Source organism: Gracilinanus agilis, chromosome 1 (assembly GCF_016433145.1).
Source record: "Gracilinanus agilis isolate LMUSP501 chromosome 1, AgileGrace, whole genome shotgun sequence".
Taxonomy (NCBI): Eukaryota; Metazoa; Chordata; class Mammalia; order Didelphimorphia; family Didelphidae; genus Gracilinanus; species Gracilinanus agilis.
The window spans coordinates 333,238,811-333,260,089 of NC_058130.1; the positions used below are offsets into that span (position 1 = coordinate 333,238,811).

The 21,279-nt window shown below is 34.7% G+C and overlaps 1 protein-coding gene across 1 annotated transcript in view; it reads right to left on the minus strand.

The window, feature by feature from the left end:
• The window catches only part of MSH3 (mutS homolog 3), a 206,246-nt gene that overhangs the window by 134,464 nt on the left and 50,503 nt on the right, over window positions 1-21,279 (minus strand). Inside the window, 3 exon segments of the mRNA XM_044662970.1 lie at window positions 772-856; window positions 11,213-11,327; window positions 12,228-12,337. Of these exon segments, the coding sequence (XP_044518905.1) occupies window positions 772-856; window positions 11,213-11,327; window positions 12,228-12,337 (310 nt within the window).

Genomic DNA, 21,279 nt, shown 5'->3' on the forward strand with positions numbered 1-21,279 from the left:
ATAATATAATATAATATAATATAATATAATATAAAAGATAATTTTATTTTATTTATTTTTTTTTTAAAACCCTATCTTCAAAATATAATACTTTAGGGGCACCTAGATAGCACAATGAATAGAGAGCCATGTCTGGAGTCAGGAGGACCTGCGTTCAAATCTGATTTCAGACACTTCCTATCTATGTGACACTGGGCAAGTCACTTATCTCCAAATGCCTAGTCCTTACCTCTCTTCTGCCTTAGAATCAACACTAAGACAGAAAGAAGATAAGGATGTGTGTGTGTATGACTGTGTCTATCTGTGTATGTCTGTATGTGTGTGTATGTGTGTATAAAATACTTGGTTTACAAGCTGAAGTTTAGTAAATGGAAGGAATATTTCACATCTCCCTTTCTTTAAAAATATTATCAATTAACCAAAACAAAAACTAATGTTTTAGAAATAAAATGCTATATTGTTTACAGTGTTAAATTTTGTTATTGTGTTGGTTATATTTGATAGTAAAAATTTAAAAAGAGTCCAGGAAGAAATTAACCATAAAATAGTTTTCTTTATACTTTTCAAAATGTCTCCCTAAAAAATCTTTATCATTGTCTGATTCTCAGAGTGTTCCTTGAAGTTAATATCCTTAAACTACTGCTTCCAGGTAACAATCAGATAAAAAAAGGATTAATCTTCTGTTTCAAATGCATTCATTAGCATTGGCTGCCTATAACTCTTCCCATCAACCAACAAAAATTTGTAATCAACTAGTTATATTTTCCTCACCTGATTCTGTAAGATCTCCAGATTCTTCAGTGCTGTTCCATTAATTGTCATAAATTCCATTTCACTTGAAAACTTTTTAAAATTTCTGAAAGAAAAGAAAATGAAAGGAAATGTAGTCATGCATACCATAAAGGCAGAAAAAAAATTTAAAAATAATTTAGACAGCAGATAAAATTTTCAATAACACGACTAATGAAAGTCAACCATTTGGTAGAATAATCAAGCCATAGACAAAAGAATGAAAGGAAAATACATTGCAAAGAATTCTTGCATTGTTGTATGTGCTGTTAAATGCCTTGATGGGAAAAAAGGGAAAAGAGAAATTAAACAATTAAACAAACCACAGCAATAGCTAGACAATAAGAGAATGTACAGATGCCCTTTTTTTCATTTTTAAGAACAGAACAAACCATAATCATTTCACATTGACTTAGCAAACAATAGTAAGCATTCAGGACAAGTTATAAAATTATCTAGGAAAGAGAAAGTCCAGGTACTTTACACTAGCCTCCTTATTCTTCTAATTATAAAATGATTATTCTAATCATTTTGCTAAAACTTGGATTTTAGCTCTAATTAAGGACTGTAATACAGCCAAGTAGTTTATTAATAATGATAAAAAAATAATAGCTAGAATTTGCATATTATTTTAAGGTTTACAAAGCATTTTACATATGTTATCTCATTTGATCATTACAACAACTCTGGGAACAAGACTATCAAAACCCTCATTTTTAATTTTAATTTTTAATTTTAATCAGATAAGGAAACTGATACCAGAAGAAGGTAGGTGATTTGCCCAGGGTCAAACTGCTAGTAAATATCTGAGGCATGACTTGAACTTGGTACTTCTTGACCCAAAGTTTAGCAATGTAATCCATGTGCCACTTAGCCACATAGTGTTTCTTTTTTTTACTGTAATTAACCAACCACCACCAAAAAGGTCAATGTTTGAGATTAGTGAGTTAAATAAAGAAAAATACACTCAAGAAAGCTATAAATAATAATACCTACCATTTCCCTTTAAGGTTTGCAAATTTTATTTTTTATTACATACATTGTCATTTGAAACTCACAATAAATCTGTATTATCATTACCCCCATTTTATGGATGAGGAAATTAAGGTTTTGAGATGGTTAAACAATTTGTCTGCAAGGTCATATGGCTAATAGGCAGAATCTGAATCTAGGTCTTTCAAGTCATACACTCTATGTACTAGTTAGGATATCTTTGTAGAGATCAAGAGGGTATCATATATATGTCAAAGTTTTACCTTTCAAAAGACCCAGAATTTAGTATGACAAAATTATTTATGGCACATTAATCAAGCAATCCCTCATTAAGTGTCTTCTTTATGTCATAACAAAACTTACATTCTATCAAGAGAAACAGTCAGTCAACATACATTAATTAAGTCGACAACTCCCTCAAAGGACTCACAGCCTAAAGGAGGAAACAGGCAAAAGCTACAAACAAATGAAATATATAAAAGATAAAATGGAAATAATCAACAGAGGGAAGACATGAGCATTAAGGGGGATCAGAATTTATAGAAGCTAGGATTTTATGTGGGACTTAAAGTAAGCTAGAGAAGCAGAGATAAGGAGAGAGAGTATTCTAGGACAGTAAAAATGCCCAGGATCTGGAAATGTGGTGTTTTGTGTGAGGAAAAGCAAGAAGAGTGTTGCCAGATCAGAGTGTATATGAATGAGTATAAGGTATGAAAAGACTGGGAAGGTAGGAAGGGACCAAATTACAAAGGGCTTTGAGTGCCAAGCAGAGGATTTTCTATTTGATCACAGGGGTGATAAGAATTTAAACTGGAGTTTTTTGAATGAGGAGAGGATAGGATCAGATTTGCTCTTTAAGAAGTTTATTTTGTTCTGAGGGATTTATGGAAAAGAACACTACCCACATTCAGAGGAAGAACTACAGGAGTGGAAACAGAAGAAAAACAACTGCTTAAACACATGAGTTGAGGCTGACATGATTGGGGATGTAGACTCGAAACTACCTCACCAATGCAACTATCAACAATTTGGAAATAGGTCTTGAACAAAGACACATGTTAAAACCAGTGGAAATGTGCATCTGCTATGGGGGGTGGAGAGAAGTCCAGGGGGGTTAAGGGGAAAGTAAGAGCGTGAAGCATGTAACCATGTTAACTTTTCTAAAAAATAAATATTAATAAATGTTTTTTTAAAAAAAGAAGTTTATTTTGACAACTGAGTAGAGGATGAGCTAGAGAGGGGAGAGACTTGAGGAAAAAACCAATCAAGCAGGTTATTGCAATAGTCGAAGCAGGAGGTGATATGGGTCTGTACTATGGTAATGGCAAAGTGAGAAGAGAGAAGAAGATTATATAACAAGAAAAGTTATAATGATAAAATCAATAAGATGTAGCAGCAGATTGAATATGGATGGTAAAAGAAAGAAAGAGAATAAGGGTAACACTTAAATTGCAAGCCCAAGAGATTAGAAGATGGTGAAGCCCTTGACAGTAACAGGGAAGTTTGGAAGGGGAGATGGATTGAGGGAAACATAAATTCAGTTTGAGATATATGTAGACTGTAAGGTATCTATGGAACATCCAGTCTGAGATGTCTATCAACCAGTTAAGAGATATAAATCTGGAGGTTAGAAGACAATTTAGGGCTAGATAAGTAGATCTGAAATCATCTAAACATGATCACTGAATCCACTGAAGGAGGATCAGATCAAGGGAAATAATATGAAGGGAAGGCAAGAAAGATCAGGATAGAGCGCTGCAGGCTACAGCAGATAGATATAGAGATGGATGGATGGATGGATGGATGGATGGATGGATGGATGGACGGACAGAGAGAGAGAGAGAGAGAGAGAGAGAGAGAGAGAGAGAGAGAGAGAGAGAGATAGCCAGGATTAGGGATGATACTACCATGTGTAATCTAGGCAAAATTGGCCTTATAGCGTATTACCATAATAACCCTTACCCTAAAACTACTACTTAAATCATTATTTTATTAACTCTTTCTTTTTTCAAGGTTCTTTCACCTTGACAGTTAACGCAATCAGTTTCTTGGAAAAGAAGTTTTACTAGACTTTTATTGCCAAAGAATTGCTTTCCAGTCAAGACTATTAATTAGCCAGAAGACATTTAAACTGCTTCTCTTTCAAAATTTTTTTTCCTATTAAAAATGTAGTATATACAGGAAGGGATTATTGAAGCTGAGGGCTACAAAAACATAAATTCATATTAATAAACAAATAGATGGATAAAGAAGGTGAATATTTTTAGAATAAGCACTAACAGCTAGTGAGGATCCAGAAAGATTTCATGCAGGAAGTGATGCTAAAGTTACACTTTTTTAAAAATTGAAATTGTAAGAGGCAGAAGTGAGGAGAATTTTCATTCTAGGTGTGGGAGGCAGCTTGTGCTGTGTGTACAGAAGAGCAATAAGGTAACTTTGTTTGGACTAGGATATGCATATGGGGGACTAATGTATAACAGGGCTAGGAATTTGAAACCACGCTAAAGGGTTTTAAATGACAAACACTGGGATTTCTACTTGATCTTAGAGGTAACAGGAAGCCACTGAAGTTTATTCAGCAGGAGGGTGACATGATCCAACCTGATTTTTAGAATATTACTTTGGCAGCTAAGTGAAGGTTGAAATGAAGAAGAGAGAGACTGACTACAAGAAGATTAATTAGGTGACTACTAAAAATACTCCAGGAAAAAGAGTGATACTGTTAACTAGAATGTGAGTGGAAAGAAAAAGATGGCTCTGAGAGATACTGCAGAGGTAGAATCAACAAATTAACTGAATATAAGGAGTGAAAGAGTGAGGAGCTGAGAATGAAGAGAATGAGGGAGCCTAAAACATCTAGAGTTTAAGGATAATTAAATATTGGTTGTAAAATAAGTTAAATAAAATATTTTGTTCTCTCAGTCTATGACTCTAGGCCAAAATGTCTTTGAAAAATAAATAAGTAAAGGAGTCAATGATTCAAGAATTTTCTGGATAAAGAGAAATGGATACCTTCTTTTTCCCTTTGTTTTAAAAACTCTTATTAAACCTGGCATCATGTCCTACCTGATCAATCACCACCAACTAAATGAGGCTCCAATTTAATAAAAAGAAACTGAGAAAATTGGCCTATTATTCTACATTGTTTCCTAATGATATTTTGGAGATTTTATTATTATAGCAAGTCTTTAAGAAATAAGATTAAAAGAAATATATTGCTATAAATAGCTTTAGGGGAGATTGTGTTGTTACAATCTAATACCTAAGACACCATTTATAATTAAAAAGTCCAGAAGGCTGGACAGCTACGCTGGTCTGTATCTGAGTGAGAATCTGGTGTATCTTCATTTGATGGCAGAAAAAAATAATCAATCATAGACTCCAACTCTAATTTCAATAAGCTCTCTCACATAGATATTATTTATCACTAGGTAATAGGGTTCATATGGATCAGAATAACTAATCACCACTGGATTAACCACCACTAACTAATAATCACTATGGATAAAAGAAACCAAATTGTTAGTTCAGTTCATTGGTCTTCTTTGCTTTTCAAGTTTCCAAACATGAAGGATATCCCTAGAATCCTCCCTGATTTCTCTAGAAGGTAAATAATGATTTGAAAGGATCCATAGTTGGTGAAAAACTTTTTAACACTGATTGAATAGAATTATCCACCAAAATTCCAAAGGATTCATCATGAAAAATATTATCTACCTCTAGATAAAGAATTGACAGAGGCTTAGACTGAAGACTGAAGCATACATTTTTTTCTTTCTTTCTTTCTTTCTTTTTGGAAAAATGGCTAATGTAGAAATGCTTTGCATGACTTTGTATGTTTAATGAGTATTACATTTTTTCCTTTTCAATGGGTGAAGGAGGGGATGGAGTGAGGGAGATAATTTGAAAATAAAACAAAAATTGAAAAAAGGTAAAAAAAAAGAATCTATAGTTGAGAAGAACGCAATGCCCACAGGATACATGAAAATGTCTAGATAGCGAATGGACATTCTCATTGACTCAGAGATAGAAAGGATAACGGGAAAGTCAAATTATATAAACAAACAGAGGCTCTATTGCTCACTGTTTAAACCTGAAGATATCATCATCTTGGATAGTCTAGATGATTAAAGAATTATGCATGCTTATTGCCAGAGTTCCTAAGTTGTTTTAAATAACTTCCATAATTTTCTAAAATTATTATTAATCAAATTTTTTCTTTGCCTATATTGATAAATAATCTACTAAAGACAGACACTATAAGGATAATTTCACATAAATTATGGTATTAAACAATTATTATCAAGACAATAACAGAGCTAAGCCCTTCTCCTACTGGACATGATTGATAAGGATTTAGCAATTTTCAGTTTTCCTTCCTGATACAAAGGCAATTCCTTTGTGCCAGTGCCTAGTAACATCAAGATCTATAAACTTCTCCCTGACTAAAAGTTGTATCTCACAACATGCTCAATGACACATTAGTAAATGCTCATGGACCTGAAATAACCAAGCAATTCAAAATGATCTACCCATGTGGAGAAAGACGATAAGTTTTATGTGTTTCAAAATGAATGGCATAAGGCTAAAGTACAGTCTTCTAGATGAAATTTTCCTTTTGTGGTAATTTTATAAGGAGACTTTTGTAATATTTCATTGATATGTTAAACAATAAAAATAGCATAGAATATCTTCATTATTTGTGATAGAAAAAGGACTCCAAGATGCAATACTATCATGAGTAAATTCTTTTATTAAGATCTCATCAAAGAATCTGAAATTTTCTTTAAAAATTACTTGTTATTATATTTATGAAGAAAAATATAAATGAATTATGTACTTTATTATAGAAATAAAAGAAAGTGTCGGCTAACATTACAATTCCAAAAGATGTGTCAAATCACAATTCCTCCGAATATCCAGGCAAAAAAAAGACATTGGAAAAAAAGAACTAAAAATTCCCATCATACACTAATACACTGTTGGTGAAGTCATGAATTGATCCAACCATTCTGGAAGGCAATTTGGAACTATGTGCAAATGGCTTTAAAAGAGTGCCTACCCTTTGATCTAGCCATGCCACTGTTGTGTTTATACCCCAAAGAGAAAATAGGGAAAAATACTTGTACAAAAATATTTATAGCCGTGCTCTTTGTGGTTGCAAAAAAATTGGAAAATAAAGGGGTGTCCATCAATTGGGGAATGACTGAATAAATTGTGGTATCTGCTGGTGATGGAATATTATTGTGCTGAAAGGAATAATGAACTGGAGCAATTCCATAGGAAGTGGAAAGACCTCCAAGAATTGATGCAGAGTGAAAGGAGCAGAACCACAACATTATACTCAGAGACAGATACATTATGGCATAATCAAATATAATAGACTTCTCTACTAGCAGCGATGCAATGATCCAGGACAATCCAGAGGAACTTATGAGAAAGAACGCTATCTATATCCAGAAAAAGAACTGTGGGAGTAGAAACACAGAAGAAAAACACGTGATCGATCTGTGGTTCGATAGGGATATAATTGGGGTTTTGATGTTAAAAGATCGCTCTATTACAGATATGAATAACATGGAAACAGGTTTTAAACAATGATACATGTATAACCCAGTGGAACTGCTTGTCAGCTTAGGGAAGGAGGAAAAGGTGGGGAGAAATCATGAATCATGTAACCATAGAAAAATATCCCAAATAAAAATTCCCATCTTAACTCTTTCCTCTACTAGTAAAATGAATGTAACATTCATTTAACTAGCATAAATGAAGAAAATCAATTGTAATCAAGAAGCTTCCTTTAGAATGTTAAACAAAAACTTAATATCTTAAAAATAAAATGTTCCCTTAGAATAATCCCCACAGATTAGAAATTGTTCACTATCTTTTCCTACTACATAATTTTTCATGTGCATGCAAATCAATAATATAGTAAGAAGTTTCAGAAAAGGTACATTGCCTAGTCTGTATCCTACTTATAATTGATTTTGTAATTAAAATTGTTCTCTTAGAATAAAAAATCTAGTCTAAAGTCAATTCATTCTGAAAAACCTAAAAGGACTAACTATGAATCAGAATTTCAAAAGTATTTTAACTATATTTCATGTTTCATTGCTTCTCTTTAACCCACTAAATTATAGAATTACAAAAGCAATCAGAAGAATCTTCAGATTCCTCTTCATAGTACTTTGTATAACTGAGTTGTATTAGTCTTTTGAAAGGGTGAACTGAGTTAGCTCAGAGAACTACAAAAAAGAAAATAAAAGACTCCACGTTTACCAGTTCTGGAACTTGCCTCAAACAAGTATGGAGGGCAAAGAGAGTTTTGTTGTGATATTGTAGAAGACTCCTTGTTAACACAATTGACAAATGAATGTGTCCTGGGAATAAGGGAGAGGAAAAAACAAAGGATGACACTGAGGTTGTGAACCACAGTTGACTGCAAGAATGTGGTACCATTAACAAAATTTAAGGCTATTTAGGATGGTAGATTTGGAGGAGAAACAAAATGAGTTTTGTGTTCTGGACATACTGAGTTTAAAATGCCAACAGGATATCCAATTGAAAATTTCTAGTAGGTGATTCAGGACTATTGAACTCAAGACAGAACAGGAATAGTCATATGGATTGGGGAGATGTGGACAGGTTTGTAGGCAATAAAGAGGGAGCTAGTAAATAGGAAGAAAATGAAGAGAGAGGCAATAATTGTGAGGGTAATTTACCAGAAGAAAGGGGAAAGGGATAAAAAGATAAAATATATTAATAAATGCACATTTTTATAATAACAGTTCCCAGCAGACTTGATACATTTCCATTTTGGACAAAACGTATTAATAATACAGTACTTTGTACTGTACTGTAAGATTTCAGCAAAGCACTTGATGATGCATTTGTGGTAGATAAAGACAAGATGATAATACTTTTAGGTGGTCTAGGAACTACTTCAACTACCATCCCCAAAGAGTAGCTATTTATGAGCTGTAGTCAAAAGGAAGAAGATTTTTATAGAATAACCCAGTGATCTGTCATAGATCCTGTGCTGCTTAAGGAATGACTTGGAAGGAGGAAAATATTGACATCCTTGTCAAATGTTCTGATGACAATTTTAAAAGTTAGCCTATAACACTGGACAATAAAGTCTAGATCCAAAAAGAAACAACTAAACAATGGGTCCAATCAAATAAGATGAAGTTTAAAAGAGAGAAATGTTACTTGGATTTAAAAAAAAATCAACTTCACAAATACTTAATGGAGAGATGTGACTTCTAGACAACAGTTTCTGTGGAAAACATCTCGGTGTTTTTCTGTACTGTCAATCTAAGTGACATGGAAGCCCCCAAAATCAATGTTCCCCTAGTTTACATAAGAAACTATAGTATTTAGAATGGAGGAGAAAATATTCTACTACGCTGTACTTAAAATCAGGCTACAGCCAAAGTACTATGTTATTTCAGGATACTACATTTTAGGAAAGACAAAAATGATCTGTAACTTATTTTAAAAATGGAGAGTAGGCCAGCAAAAGGACTAGAGAACATGCCATGTATAAAGAATTAGTAAATATTTATCAGGAATAACAAAGATATATATGAATATGACAAATGTTTGGATAAATAAAATTACCCAAAAAAGAGAATAAGGACGAAGTAGGTTCCCTCTCATTGGTGGTTTTTGAGTTGAAGCTAGACTATGCCTTTCTCCACTAATGGGAAAATCCACCCCTACATTCGTAGATCAGCAGCTCTAATGAAAAACATCTCTATCTCCTATACCTCAATGGTCCCCTAAACCTTCTAAACTATATTTAAGAAAGTTTCTTCCCCTATGCACAAGTCTACTAATTCTGATTCTATGCCTCTCCTTCAGAATTCCTTTCCAACTAGGGAAAGGTATTAACTAAGTCAGAGTTTCAGGAAAGATTTCTAGAATTAAGGACAAGAGAAGATAATTAAGGATAGTGCTGAGGACAAGAGTGAGAAGGGACAAAGAATCATCTCAATGTCTTTTTTCAAGCAGAAGGCATTGCACTGATATTTTCTTTGTCAGATTTACTGTAATTAGCTACTTTTAAGCATTAGACTACACTCAAATTTAAGTATTCTGTGAAGAGTAAATCAAACTTTCTTCGTCTATTAATCAGCAACTTTTAAATTAATCAATCAAAAATTTAAACACCCCTACTTAACACTAAGTAAGAGAGTTCGCAAGTCACTTGCTAGAGTGGGTGACAATTCCAGAGGCCACTGCCCAATCCCTTGGGCAGTGCTAAGCAAATTGAAAGACTACAACTGGTTCCCATAAAGTAGAGGAAGGGACAGGAAATGACGTGGAAAAAGGACTATAAAAAGTCCTTAACTTCCCATCCAAGGGATCTTCAGCTTGAACCTTCGACTTGGCTCTTCAGCTTAGATCTTCAGCTTGTGATCTTCTCCTTGGGATTTCTCTTTTGGTGAACTGGGTAAGTAGTAGGTCTTCCTTTCCTGGCTTCTGGAGAGATTGGTTCCAGAGAAACCTTCCTTTCCTGGAGGACTGCATTGGTGGAACCCTTGCTGAAGACACCACCTGGTCCTCTGGCCAAATATTATCAAGCCCTGCCAGGGACTGAGCCCCACATGAGAACAATGCTTAGGGTGATAGGCTAGATAATTCTCTACCTTCTTCTTACATTTTCCCACTTTCACTCTTTCCATCTCTTTGTAAATAAAGCTACTAAAAGTCATTTTGACTTAAGTTATAATATCTTTAAATCGGCAACCATAATATTACTATAGAATTCTCATATTAACATAAAAACCTAAATTTTAAATTCTTACAATTCCCCAAATTAATTCCAAAGAAATGACAATAAAGATGCATGACTAGGAGGAAAAAATCTTTCAAATTAATCACTCTTGTCAAATTAACTGCCCTCTTGATGATCTTTATGACAAAAAAACTGAAACAAGAATAACTAGGATACAGAACAATCACAAGCAAATTTTTTAGTGTCTCTCAGTCATGTTCTCCTCAGTTCTGTTTTCAACTAAATAATGCAACAAGGAGACCTGTGGAGTCAGAGCCCAGTTTGGTTGTGTAATTCTGAGGAAGTCTCATCTTACCTTTCAGGGCCTTGGGTTTCCTTTTCTAGTAAATTAATACATTAATATCTAAGACTTCTTTCAGCTCTAATTCCTATCATCCTGTAATTGCCTTCAGTTTTAAGTACAAAACAATGAATATAGGTTGAATGGACAAAATCACTTGTGTTTCCAAAGATCTCCATTTGTGGCTAAAATAGTTATAACCATTACAGCAAAAATAAAGATTTCTCCTTAGAAAGTACTTTTTAAAAAGTGAAATAAACTTGTAGGAGAACAGAAATTTCTTTAAGCAAAATGAACAAACATCCCCCTTTTAAAAATAATCTTGGATTTAAAAAAAAAAGTCTTACCTAGGATTGTAGAGCATTTTCTCCAAATTAAATTCCTTAAGGTATCTAATAATTGCTGCCAAAGAGCTAATCACGAGTTTATCCAAATTTAAGATTCCAGAAAGACTCTGGGAAGCTAAAAAAAAAATTATTTCTTTCCATTAAAAACTAGTATGTGCCACAATTAAAATACATGCTATTAAATTTCATTTATTATATAATTATCCAGTAATAAGCAATTTCAAATGTGCTAAAATATCTTTTACAAATCAATAACAGCCATCTTGGAAAAGCTTCCTAGTTAGAACAACATGATGCCAACTTCAAGTTTTTATGAATATAAACAAAAATCAACATTTTACCAATCCCAGGTCCCTTTCAATCTAAATCTCAATTTATTCTGTTATCAAAAAATGATCAATCTCTTTTTTATGTAATGGGTAAGTGAGAAAGGAACCAAAGATCATATAGAATATCAATATTGGGTCCAAAAATATATCTCAAGTCTCCTGACTCAAAATTAGTCATTTTACCACCAAAGTCTGTTGCTCCTCTGTTATTCAAGATGAAAAACCTTAGCAATGTCTGTTGCCAAAATTATTATATATTAGCATATTTAGTGATGGCCATATTACCAAAATTAGATGCTGGTGCTAAAACTTTTCAAAAATTGCATATACAAAGATGTTCCAGTTGAATATTTATTCATGAATAAATGAATGAATGATAATCTACTCTGAACTATAACCAGCATAGTATAAACACTAATAGTCACTGTGCCCTCTTCAAGGAAAGGCAAAAAGTTGATTAGAACGCTTATACCATTTACTCCCACAAGAATCCATCCCACAAAATAGTAAACAATTATAGTATGCATATATTAAGTGTTAACAATAGAGTAGGAAGCTCTTATAGTGAAAGTAACTGACCTCTGAATCCCATGTAGTTTTTATTCATTATAGATCAATAATTAAGCAAATGAAAAAATCCAACTCAACAAAATACTAGAATATCCCCAAGAAAGAATAAAACATACCTTTGATATCAAGTACTTCTGCATAAAACTCAGTGATTTGCTGGAAAGCATGAGAGTATTCAAAATAAAGATTATCCATCCTTTCTATTCTAATTCTGTCATCCCGTACACTGAAAGAATTAAATGACAAATTCAATCATAAGTTTTTTCTTAGTTAATCTGATTAACTAGAAATGAAGGGAAACTTCTAGTCATCTTGAATTATGTGATTTCAAACACTGCCTTCCAAAACAATTCTGACTCCTCACACAAACCTACAGTTTAAGGAAAATCCAAACAAAAATCCATAAACATATAAGGCATATATTCATTCATATTGTCATTTTATGTTGTGAGAACTCCTTAATATGGATCATTTTCTCAGGGTTTTTACAGAACGAACCCTAAGTAAATCTCAGATATAACAGTAGTAGTTGCTATTATTATTCCATATGGCATATAGTAAGCACTTGAAATTTTTTATAAAGACAATTAACTCTCATTAAAACTATTTTAAGATTAAAAGTATCTTATACTATATTATATGCTACATGCAGAAGCAATAATTGACTCATAGCTAATTTCCACTTATATATGGTTAAATGTTCTACTAATACCTCCACCATGAAAGATGAAGTCCTTTCTGGGTAGTACTTTGCAAAACCCTTTCTACCACACTTCCCAACCAGAAAGAATAAATGCTACTTGGATCAAGATAGACTCCTTCTTGGTTGATCCCTTATTTCTAGTTGGAGCATATTAGAAGGCAAACTAGCTGAGAAGGGCAAAAGTCTCCCCTACTTTTGGTCTCTGGCTTCTAAAGACAAACCCTAAAGTCAATTCTATAAGACTATATTATATAGTCTGATCAACATCTCCTGTAACTCAGACAGACAATAATACCATTCTGTAGAACAAATGTATGGGGTGAGTAGTGATGGTTGGGGGGGGAGGTGTGTAGACTCCCCCTAGTTAGCTTTCATTGGGCCAGATCAGATAATCACTCGCCCCCACTCCAGGGAAGACCTATGAGGGAATAAACTCAAAAAGGTTCCCAACTGGCAAAGCTACAGTGGGGATGCTGAAGGAAGGTGTTGGGAATCAGTTGTGACCCTAATGAGTTGGATCCCACCCTCAGAACCAGCCCTGTTGAGACAAGCCTCCTCCCACTCCTAAGTTCAAGTTAGCTTTTGCCCATCAAGATGAAGTCTTCCCCTCAGCCACAAGATCAGTCACCTCCCCTCTCAATGTAACTATTTCAGACTCTAAGTATCAAACTATCAGGGGTTTATTAAAGGATAAATTAAATTTAGGGTTCGGGGGAAAAAGGTATAGGGGAATCAAGGAAGGAGGGAAATGATGAACTTCACTCTCAGCTATGCCTTCTCCCCAAGAGAGCAGCTTTGGACTTCTCCTGTGGCTTGGTCACAGTAGCTAACTCTTTCCCCTACAGTCTCCTATGAAATATTTCTAAACTAATATCAAAGGGAAGTATTAAACTAGGCCATTATCCTGTCCCATCCCACAACTGGGCACTGTAACCTATTACTCTCGATTCATAAATGAAAATTAAAATGGGATAATGAAATGGATAACAGAATTTATTCTTGGAACTAAAAGGTCTCTTGCATTTTGGTGGTCTGACCAGAAGAGTAGAGCAGAACTATAGTCTCCCTAGTCCTAGACATGATTCTATTAACATAAGAAAATTATTGAGCATCTTGTGGTTTACAAAATACTTTACATATGTTCCTTTAAAAAAAAACACCCTACCTTCCATCTTCAAATCAATACTGTATATTAGTTCCAAGGCAGAAGAGTAGTAAAATCTAGGCAATGAAGGTTAAGTGACTTGCCCAGGGTTACATAGCTAGGAAGTGTCTTGAGGCTAGATTTGAACCCCAGGACCCCCTGTCTCCAGGTCTCCTACATATGTCCTTTCATTCTGATCCTCACAGTCCTGTGATCTAAGCACTATTATTATTCCCATCTGGAATTCAGGGAAACTGAGGCAAAGAAGTTAAGTGAATTGCCTTAGTCACACAACCTAATGAGGGTCTGAGGTAGGATTCAAACACTTCCTAACCGTAAGTCCAGTTCTCTACACACTGTGCCAAATGATGTTACATCCTTATACATTAGAAACGTTGCCCCCACAACATCACAAGATCCTGGAGGATGGGGAGTCCAATCACCTTGTCCTTCTGCACTGCTACAATTATCAAATTCATAACTCCTGGGTTCCTAATCCCTATTACTGTCATCAGGAGGAAAGACTTTTGTCTGCTATCTCTCCCTATACTCTTATCCCCATTCAGTTTATTCCTATTTTAGATTTCTCCCTGCCTTCCAATAATGTCCTTTAGAATTCAACTCTACATCAATAAATTCCCCTTCATCACGATCTCTTCTTTTCACATACTTTCCATCTTTTTATGCTACCAGAAATCTAGCTTCTCCTGAAGACACTGTATCCCTGACCTGAGCACAGTAAACACTTAAATGTTTCTTGAATCAAATATATCCCTCAAATATCTAGAACACTAAAAAGTAAGTGAAAACATCCCCTGGGCAGCATAGCTGTCACAAAGGTCATTTTACTCCAGAAGAGCAGCAGGGCCAAACCTGGGCTTACAACTAGACAACAAAAGGCATTAGATAAAATCAGAAAAAATTGACCCTATTGCTAAGTAGTGATGTTAATGCATGATGTCACACACTAACAAAAAGGAACATCAGAGAGGAGACAAGAGAACTATATAAGACAGAAAGGAGAAAAACAGCCTACGGACATTTGGCAGGATGACAAATAACCAACATATCTCACTTGCAAAGGGTTTGTAAGGGGCAGTGAGGTGGTACAATGGAGTGCTAGGTCTACAGTCAGAGAGACTCCTCTTTATAAACAAGTAATTTTCAGATGAAGAAATCAAAGCTATCAATAATCATATGAAAAAATGTTCTGATACACTCTGGATTAGAGAAATGCAAATTAAAACAATGCTGAGACACAATCTCACTCTTCTCAGATTGGCCAAAAGGACAGTAAAGGAAAATGATAACTGTTGGAGAAGACATGGCAAAATTGTAACACTAATGCATTGTTGGTGGAGTTGTGTACTGATCCAAACTTTCTGAAGGATGATTTGGAACTATGCCCAAAAGTCTATAAAACTGTGTATAACCTGTAATCCAACCACTCCTAGGTTTGTATCCCAAAGAAATCAAAAAAGGGAAAGGACCTACTTTTAGAAAAATATTTATAGCAGATCTTTTTGTGATGGCAAAGAACTGGAAACTAAAGGAATGTCTCTCAATTGGGGAATGGCTGAACAAATTGTGGTATACAATGGTGATATAATACTATTGTGCTATGAGAAATAATGAACAGGATGATTTCAGAAAGAGCTGGAAAGACCTATGTGAACTGATGCAGACTGAAATAAGCAGACCCAGGAAAACATACACAGTGACAGCATTATCATGGAATGATCAACTTTAGCTATTCTCAGCAATACAATGATTCAGGACAATTCTAAAGGACTTCTCACAAAGAATATTATCCAACTCCAGAGAAATAACTTTTGGAGTTGGAATCCAGATCAAAACATACTATTTTGCACATTAGTTTTATTTATGGTTTTATTTGGGGGTTTTGGTTTTTTAAGACTATTTCAATGACCAACATGGAAGTATGTACTACATGTATAACCCAAATCAAATTGCTTACCATCTCCAGAAGGGGAGAGGGGAGAGAAGAAGAGAGACAATCTGGGTCTTATAATTTTGGAAAACCTATGTTGAAAATTGTTATTACATGTAATTGGAAAAATAAATATCTCTGAATTTTTTTTAAAAAGCCTCGTCTTCCTGAGTTCAAATCTGGCCTTAGACACTTAATAGCTGTGTGACCCTTGTCAAGTCACTTCACCCTGTTTGCCTTGGTTTCCTCATCTGACAAATGAGCTAGTAAAGGAAATAGTGAACCATTACAGTGTCTTCACTAAGAAAACCCCAGGATTTTCTACATACATATTGCACCATGGAGCTGCCTGGTCCACTCAGGGACCATATTACAGAAGAACAAGATAAAAGAGGTTCAAAAGAATAACTCTAAGAAGTTAAAATATGTTCAATGCATATTGCTTAAGAAGGCAGAAGAATGTGCTATGCACTTTAGAAAGTTTTGCACTGAGAATATTTAACAATCCTTTCAGAAACCAGTTAGACTTAAATGGCTGCTGAGACTCATGCCAATTCTCTGATTCTGTGGAAGTTTCAAAAGGCTTGAAAGAATAAACTTCACTTATCCAGACAATAAATACACTTGTGTAGAATGCTTCATTCCCCAACAACACCAGATAAATGGGGCACTAGTATACTCTATTTGTAAAATGTGACCACATAAGAAAGGAAATAAAGTCACAAGTGTTTTGTGGCTTGACAGAGTAAATTCGGAAAAATCTTAGTTGTAAAAACAGAATTTCAGAAGCCGTTTCAGTAATTCAGTAATAACCATTCCAAAACAAAGCAAAATTCCAACCAGCAAAAATACTGGGTGTAAAGAAGATTAAGTATTCTTTGAAAACAGTGTAGATTCAGTGCTGATATAATCAAGTATTTCAGATCTTTTAAACCAACAAACCATCAAACTAAGGTTTTAACAACAGATTTAAGGATTAGTTCAGGAATAATCCAATGTAACCTTATTCCAAAGGAAATTTACCTGAAAAAGAAAAACCTATGTAATTTGTTCAACCTTTCATAGAAGAAATGTAGTCACATCAGAACCCTCTGCTTTTTTCCTTATAGTGAAAGGTTTTACCAAGTAAAGAGTGAGGGCCACCTAATGTTGGAGCACCTCAATGACACAACCAGCAGTTACGTTCACACAGGCAATAATCTGCATTGACCAGGATGAACAAAAGGGTCTTCTCCCAGTTTGTGCACTGATACTTCATGAACTAAATGAATTTTATAAAGGTAAACATAACATTTTAAAGATTATTTTCTATAGTTTATTATCAAAATACCAAACAAGTTTACTTTATTTTCAGTTAAAATTATAAGATATATTCAATCTCCACAAGGCAGAATTATATCAGTGCTATTCTCTCTAAATAACAAGTAACCAGGTATTTGGATTCTAAATAAGAATCAAGATGCTGCCTTTAGATCAGAAATCAATCACATGAGGACATTTCCCAAAGCAGCAAAAATATGCTAAGAAAATTTCTAATTGTGAAGAAATCTAGATAATACAAGTCAAGTGGGGAGAAAAAAAGAAATTAGTATTCCTCAATATTTAACAGACTATTGTAAAAATACTAACTGGGGGATAGTAAGACATTGTAGACAAAGTACTAGACTTGGAATCAGGAGACCTGGGTGCAAATACAGCCTTAGGTATTCACCAGTTCCATAACCATAGGCAAATGGCTTAATCTCCCAAAAACTCAATTTCTGGAAGTGGTTACTATAAGCAAAAGTGCTTTGAAACTGTGAAGTTTCCTTCAAGGCTTCTAACCTCAGTACCACCTCCTACTTGAAATTTTCCCTAATTTTCTAAATCTGCCCTTTCTCCCTTCTCACACCATCTTATCTTCTTACATGTGGCACCACCTCCCCTCCAAATAGGAAATATATTTCTTAAGGGCAAGGAACTGTTTTTGTCTCTATGGTCCCACAAGGTAGCACTGTGAATACATGATGGGTACTTAATCAATATTTGTTAAATTAATTATAAATGTGTTATTACTGTTATAATTTACACATTTTTCTACTTTATTCCACTAGCTTTTAATTGATATTCAAAAACATTTATCTATTATTTTTATTTTAAGTAGATTTTTAAAAATAGATAAAGCATATAGTAAGTGCTTATTTTATATATATTTTTTGATTATGAGGTGATTACACTTTAGCAAAATGGTTTTGTGCTAAAAAATAGTATTTTTATTGCATATTTATAGTGTGCAAGGTGCAACACTAAATGGTGCACACTATGAAAGGTGCTATGGGAAGACAGAATCAGTGGAAGATCAAAGTCTTACCCTTCGTTATCTGGCTGGAAAAAGAAGTAGGGGGTTGGACCTGACAAGATAAGGCAAAATCTCCTCTATCAGAGCAGGGTGATTTGTGTGGAGTTCAAGGATCCAATGAGAGAGAAATGAGGATGGCCTAAGAGCATAAGGCATACTATGGAAGTGGCCAAAGGGAGTATTTTAGTTTATTCATACTATGTAATTTTCTGACCAATTTATATTTTATTTATCAGACTTATAAGGAATTATCCTGAAGGGCAGCTTGTGAGGCTCAGTGGATAGAGAAAGGCCTAGAGACAGGAGTTACTGAGTTCAAATCTGGCCTCAGAAACTGCCTACTTGTGTGACCCTGGGCAAGCCACTTAACCCCCCCATTGCCTACCCTTTACTGCTCTCCTGCCTGGGAATTGATATTTAGTACTGATTCTAAGACAGAAGTTAAGGGTTTAGGAAAGAAAAAAGAATTATCCTATGACTCATGATGACATATCCTATCCATAGCCAAAGTAACCATTGGAACTTGATTACAAATCGTTCCATTTCTTTTTTCACTTTATTTCTTTCATGAATTTTTTCTTGTATGTGCAATATGTGTTTTCTTTCATGAGATGAATTAATAGAAATCTGTATTGCATAACAGCACTGGTATAACCTATGTCAGACTATTTATTTACTGCCTTGGGCAGGTAGGAGAGAGAGAAACTGAATCACAAAATGTAAGATGACAATAGTCAAAAACTGGTTCTACATAGAATTGAAAAAAAATTAAGTTAATAAACATTTTTAAAAAATTCTTCTGCAAAGGTGTGCACAATACTATGCTAACCTAACACAGTGCTATCCCCAGATCCCTCCCCATGCAAACCCAAATCTCTTGTCCAATTTAGGGACATTTCCAAGTCTTTCATTAGTCAGAGCTGAAGGCTCTCTGTTGAATTTATTGCACTGAGAGTAAAGGCTGCACTTCTGGGAAGCAATTCTCACCTCCAAATGGGTATAAACTGATTTAAAAGGAAAATGTGAGATATTAAAGGGAAGGTTTTCTCCCTTCTGTAGCTTTCTGTGTAGCTGGAAAGAGGCAGGTACAGAAAACTACTGTAAAGCTTTCCACTAACTTCCTTTTCCTATGAATTATCTTTAATACCTCAATTTCCAAAAAACCAGTGAAATTATTTAGCAACTCAAAAAACAATGACCTTACATGAGCTCCACAATGTTTTTAATACAAGTTCCTAAAGAGAACACAGGAGACAGCTGGGTTCCTCAATTACTGTTCTAATTAATGTTTTGTTTGATAAGCAGATAAGGATTTAGAAACCCATTAAATTTGATGAAAATGGACTTGTCAGTTTTCCAACTAATTCTTTTAGGCTTTCATGGAAGCCTTGCAAGAATGTTAAATTCACAGTTTTGTAATTTGTATATTAAACATTCACATACAAATGTTTTTCACAAATTGGTTAGAGTTATGAAATCTCATATCTGTTATTTCCCTGTAATTCTTAATTAAGGAGGTCTGTGTGGTAAATTTAAATCTACATATCTTTCAAATGAAAGTCTATTTAGCAACATTGGAGTTATAATGAACAATATCATGCCAACAATTTTATCCAACAAGAACTTAGCATTCCTGCATTTTTTAAAAAGGAATGGCCAACTGTTTGCAGGCCCAGTTTTGGCAGCCTGAGAAAAGAAATTCACAGCTTGAAAATGTAGCCTGAGAGGGCAATTTCAGTCAAATAGATAAAGTTGATTGATACTCTTTATTTATTGGTTGCTCTAGAGATCAAGATAAAGAGAGGCAATGAAAACTTCAACTCTGAAACATTAAGAAAAATTATCCGAAATTTTTAGTGCTCTTAGAACTAAAGAGAGTTAAGAAACTTGACGTTACATTTGGCATTCCAGACAGCTGTGAGCGTGGGAAAAGAACAGAACTCGAGAGTCAAGAAATTCAAGTGGATATCCCACTCCAGACTCATACATGATGAGAGACTAAAGGCAACTCACTTCCTCTCTCTGAGAAACCCAGTTTTCTCATCTGTAAAATGTGGATGACAACACTTAGATGACAGAAAGGATGAAGATTGAGAAAACATCCTAAAAATGGCAAATACAAGATCACTGATAACTTTGGAGAGAACTGTTTTAGGTCGCTGCAAGAAGCTGAAAGCCAGATTGCAGAGGACTTGGAGTGAGAAGACAGGAAACAGAAGCTCCTTTTTCAGAGTTCAGCTGAAAATAGAAGAGTGAGGTTGGTAGAATCAAGGGAAGGACTAAGAATGAGGGAAGGCAGTAGAAAAGGAGCCAGCAGATTGGGAGGGACATATGGAATATTCAGAGTGAGAATGATAGGAGGAGAATTCTGTTAAAGAAGATGGGAGGGGACTGTATCAAGGAGACATGGCAAAGCCTTGGCCTTAAGAAGGAAAAGAGCTATCTCTTCATCAGAGGCTGAAGGAGAGGATTTTGCATAAGGATGATGTCAGAGGGATGTGAGATGGAGGGGAAAAAAGAGAAGAAAAAGCTTTCAGCAAGTGACCAAGTGCAGAATATTGGGATTGGTGTCCCCTGGGAAAAGTAGGGAACATTCAAGGAGAAAAAAGAACAGAGAAGGGAGAGGTAGAGGATCCAGAAGACAAACTTATTTTTAACAGTTTTCCTTAGGGTAGGCCCTACTAATCTTCAAACCTAATGAAAGCAAAATGAACCTGAGCAGAGGTACTATTGTGACATACACCTGAGATTGCATTCAGCTCTGTTTCACACTGTATTACAAAGTAGAGAGTGCTTATTTCTTAAACCTGGACCTAACTACAAAATAATTCCTAGAGGCTCATTTATCAACATATCCTCACACTATATCACTGTATTACACTTCTTTTGTTTACAGTGTCTAGTTACTTCATATACATAGTCTTCCTTTCCAGCAAGATGATGAAGAGTAAGACTTGGATTGTCCATTGATTTTGTCCTCTCATGGCACTTTTCACAGTGTGCATCACTTACTGTTGTACCTTGCACACTAT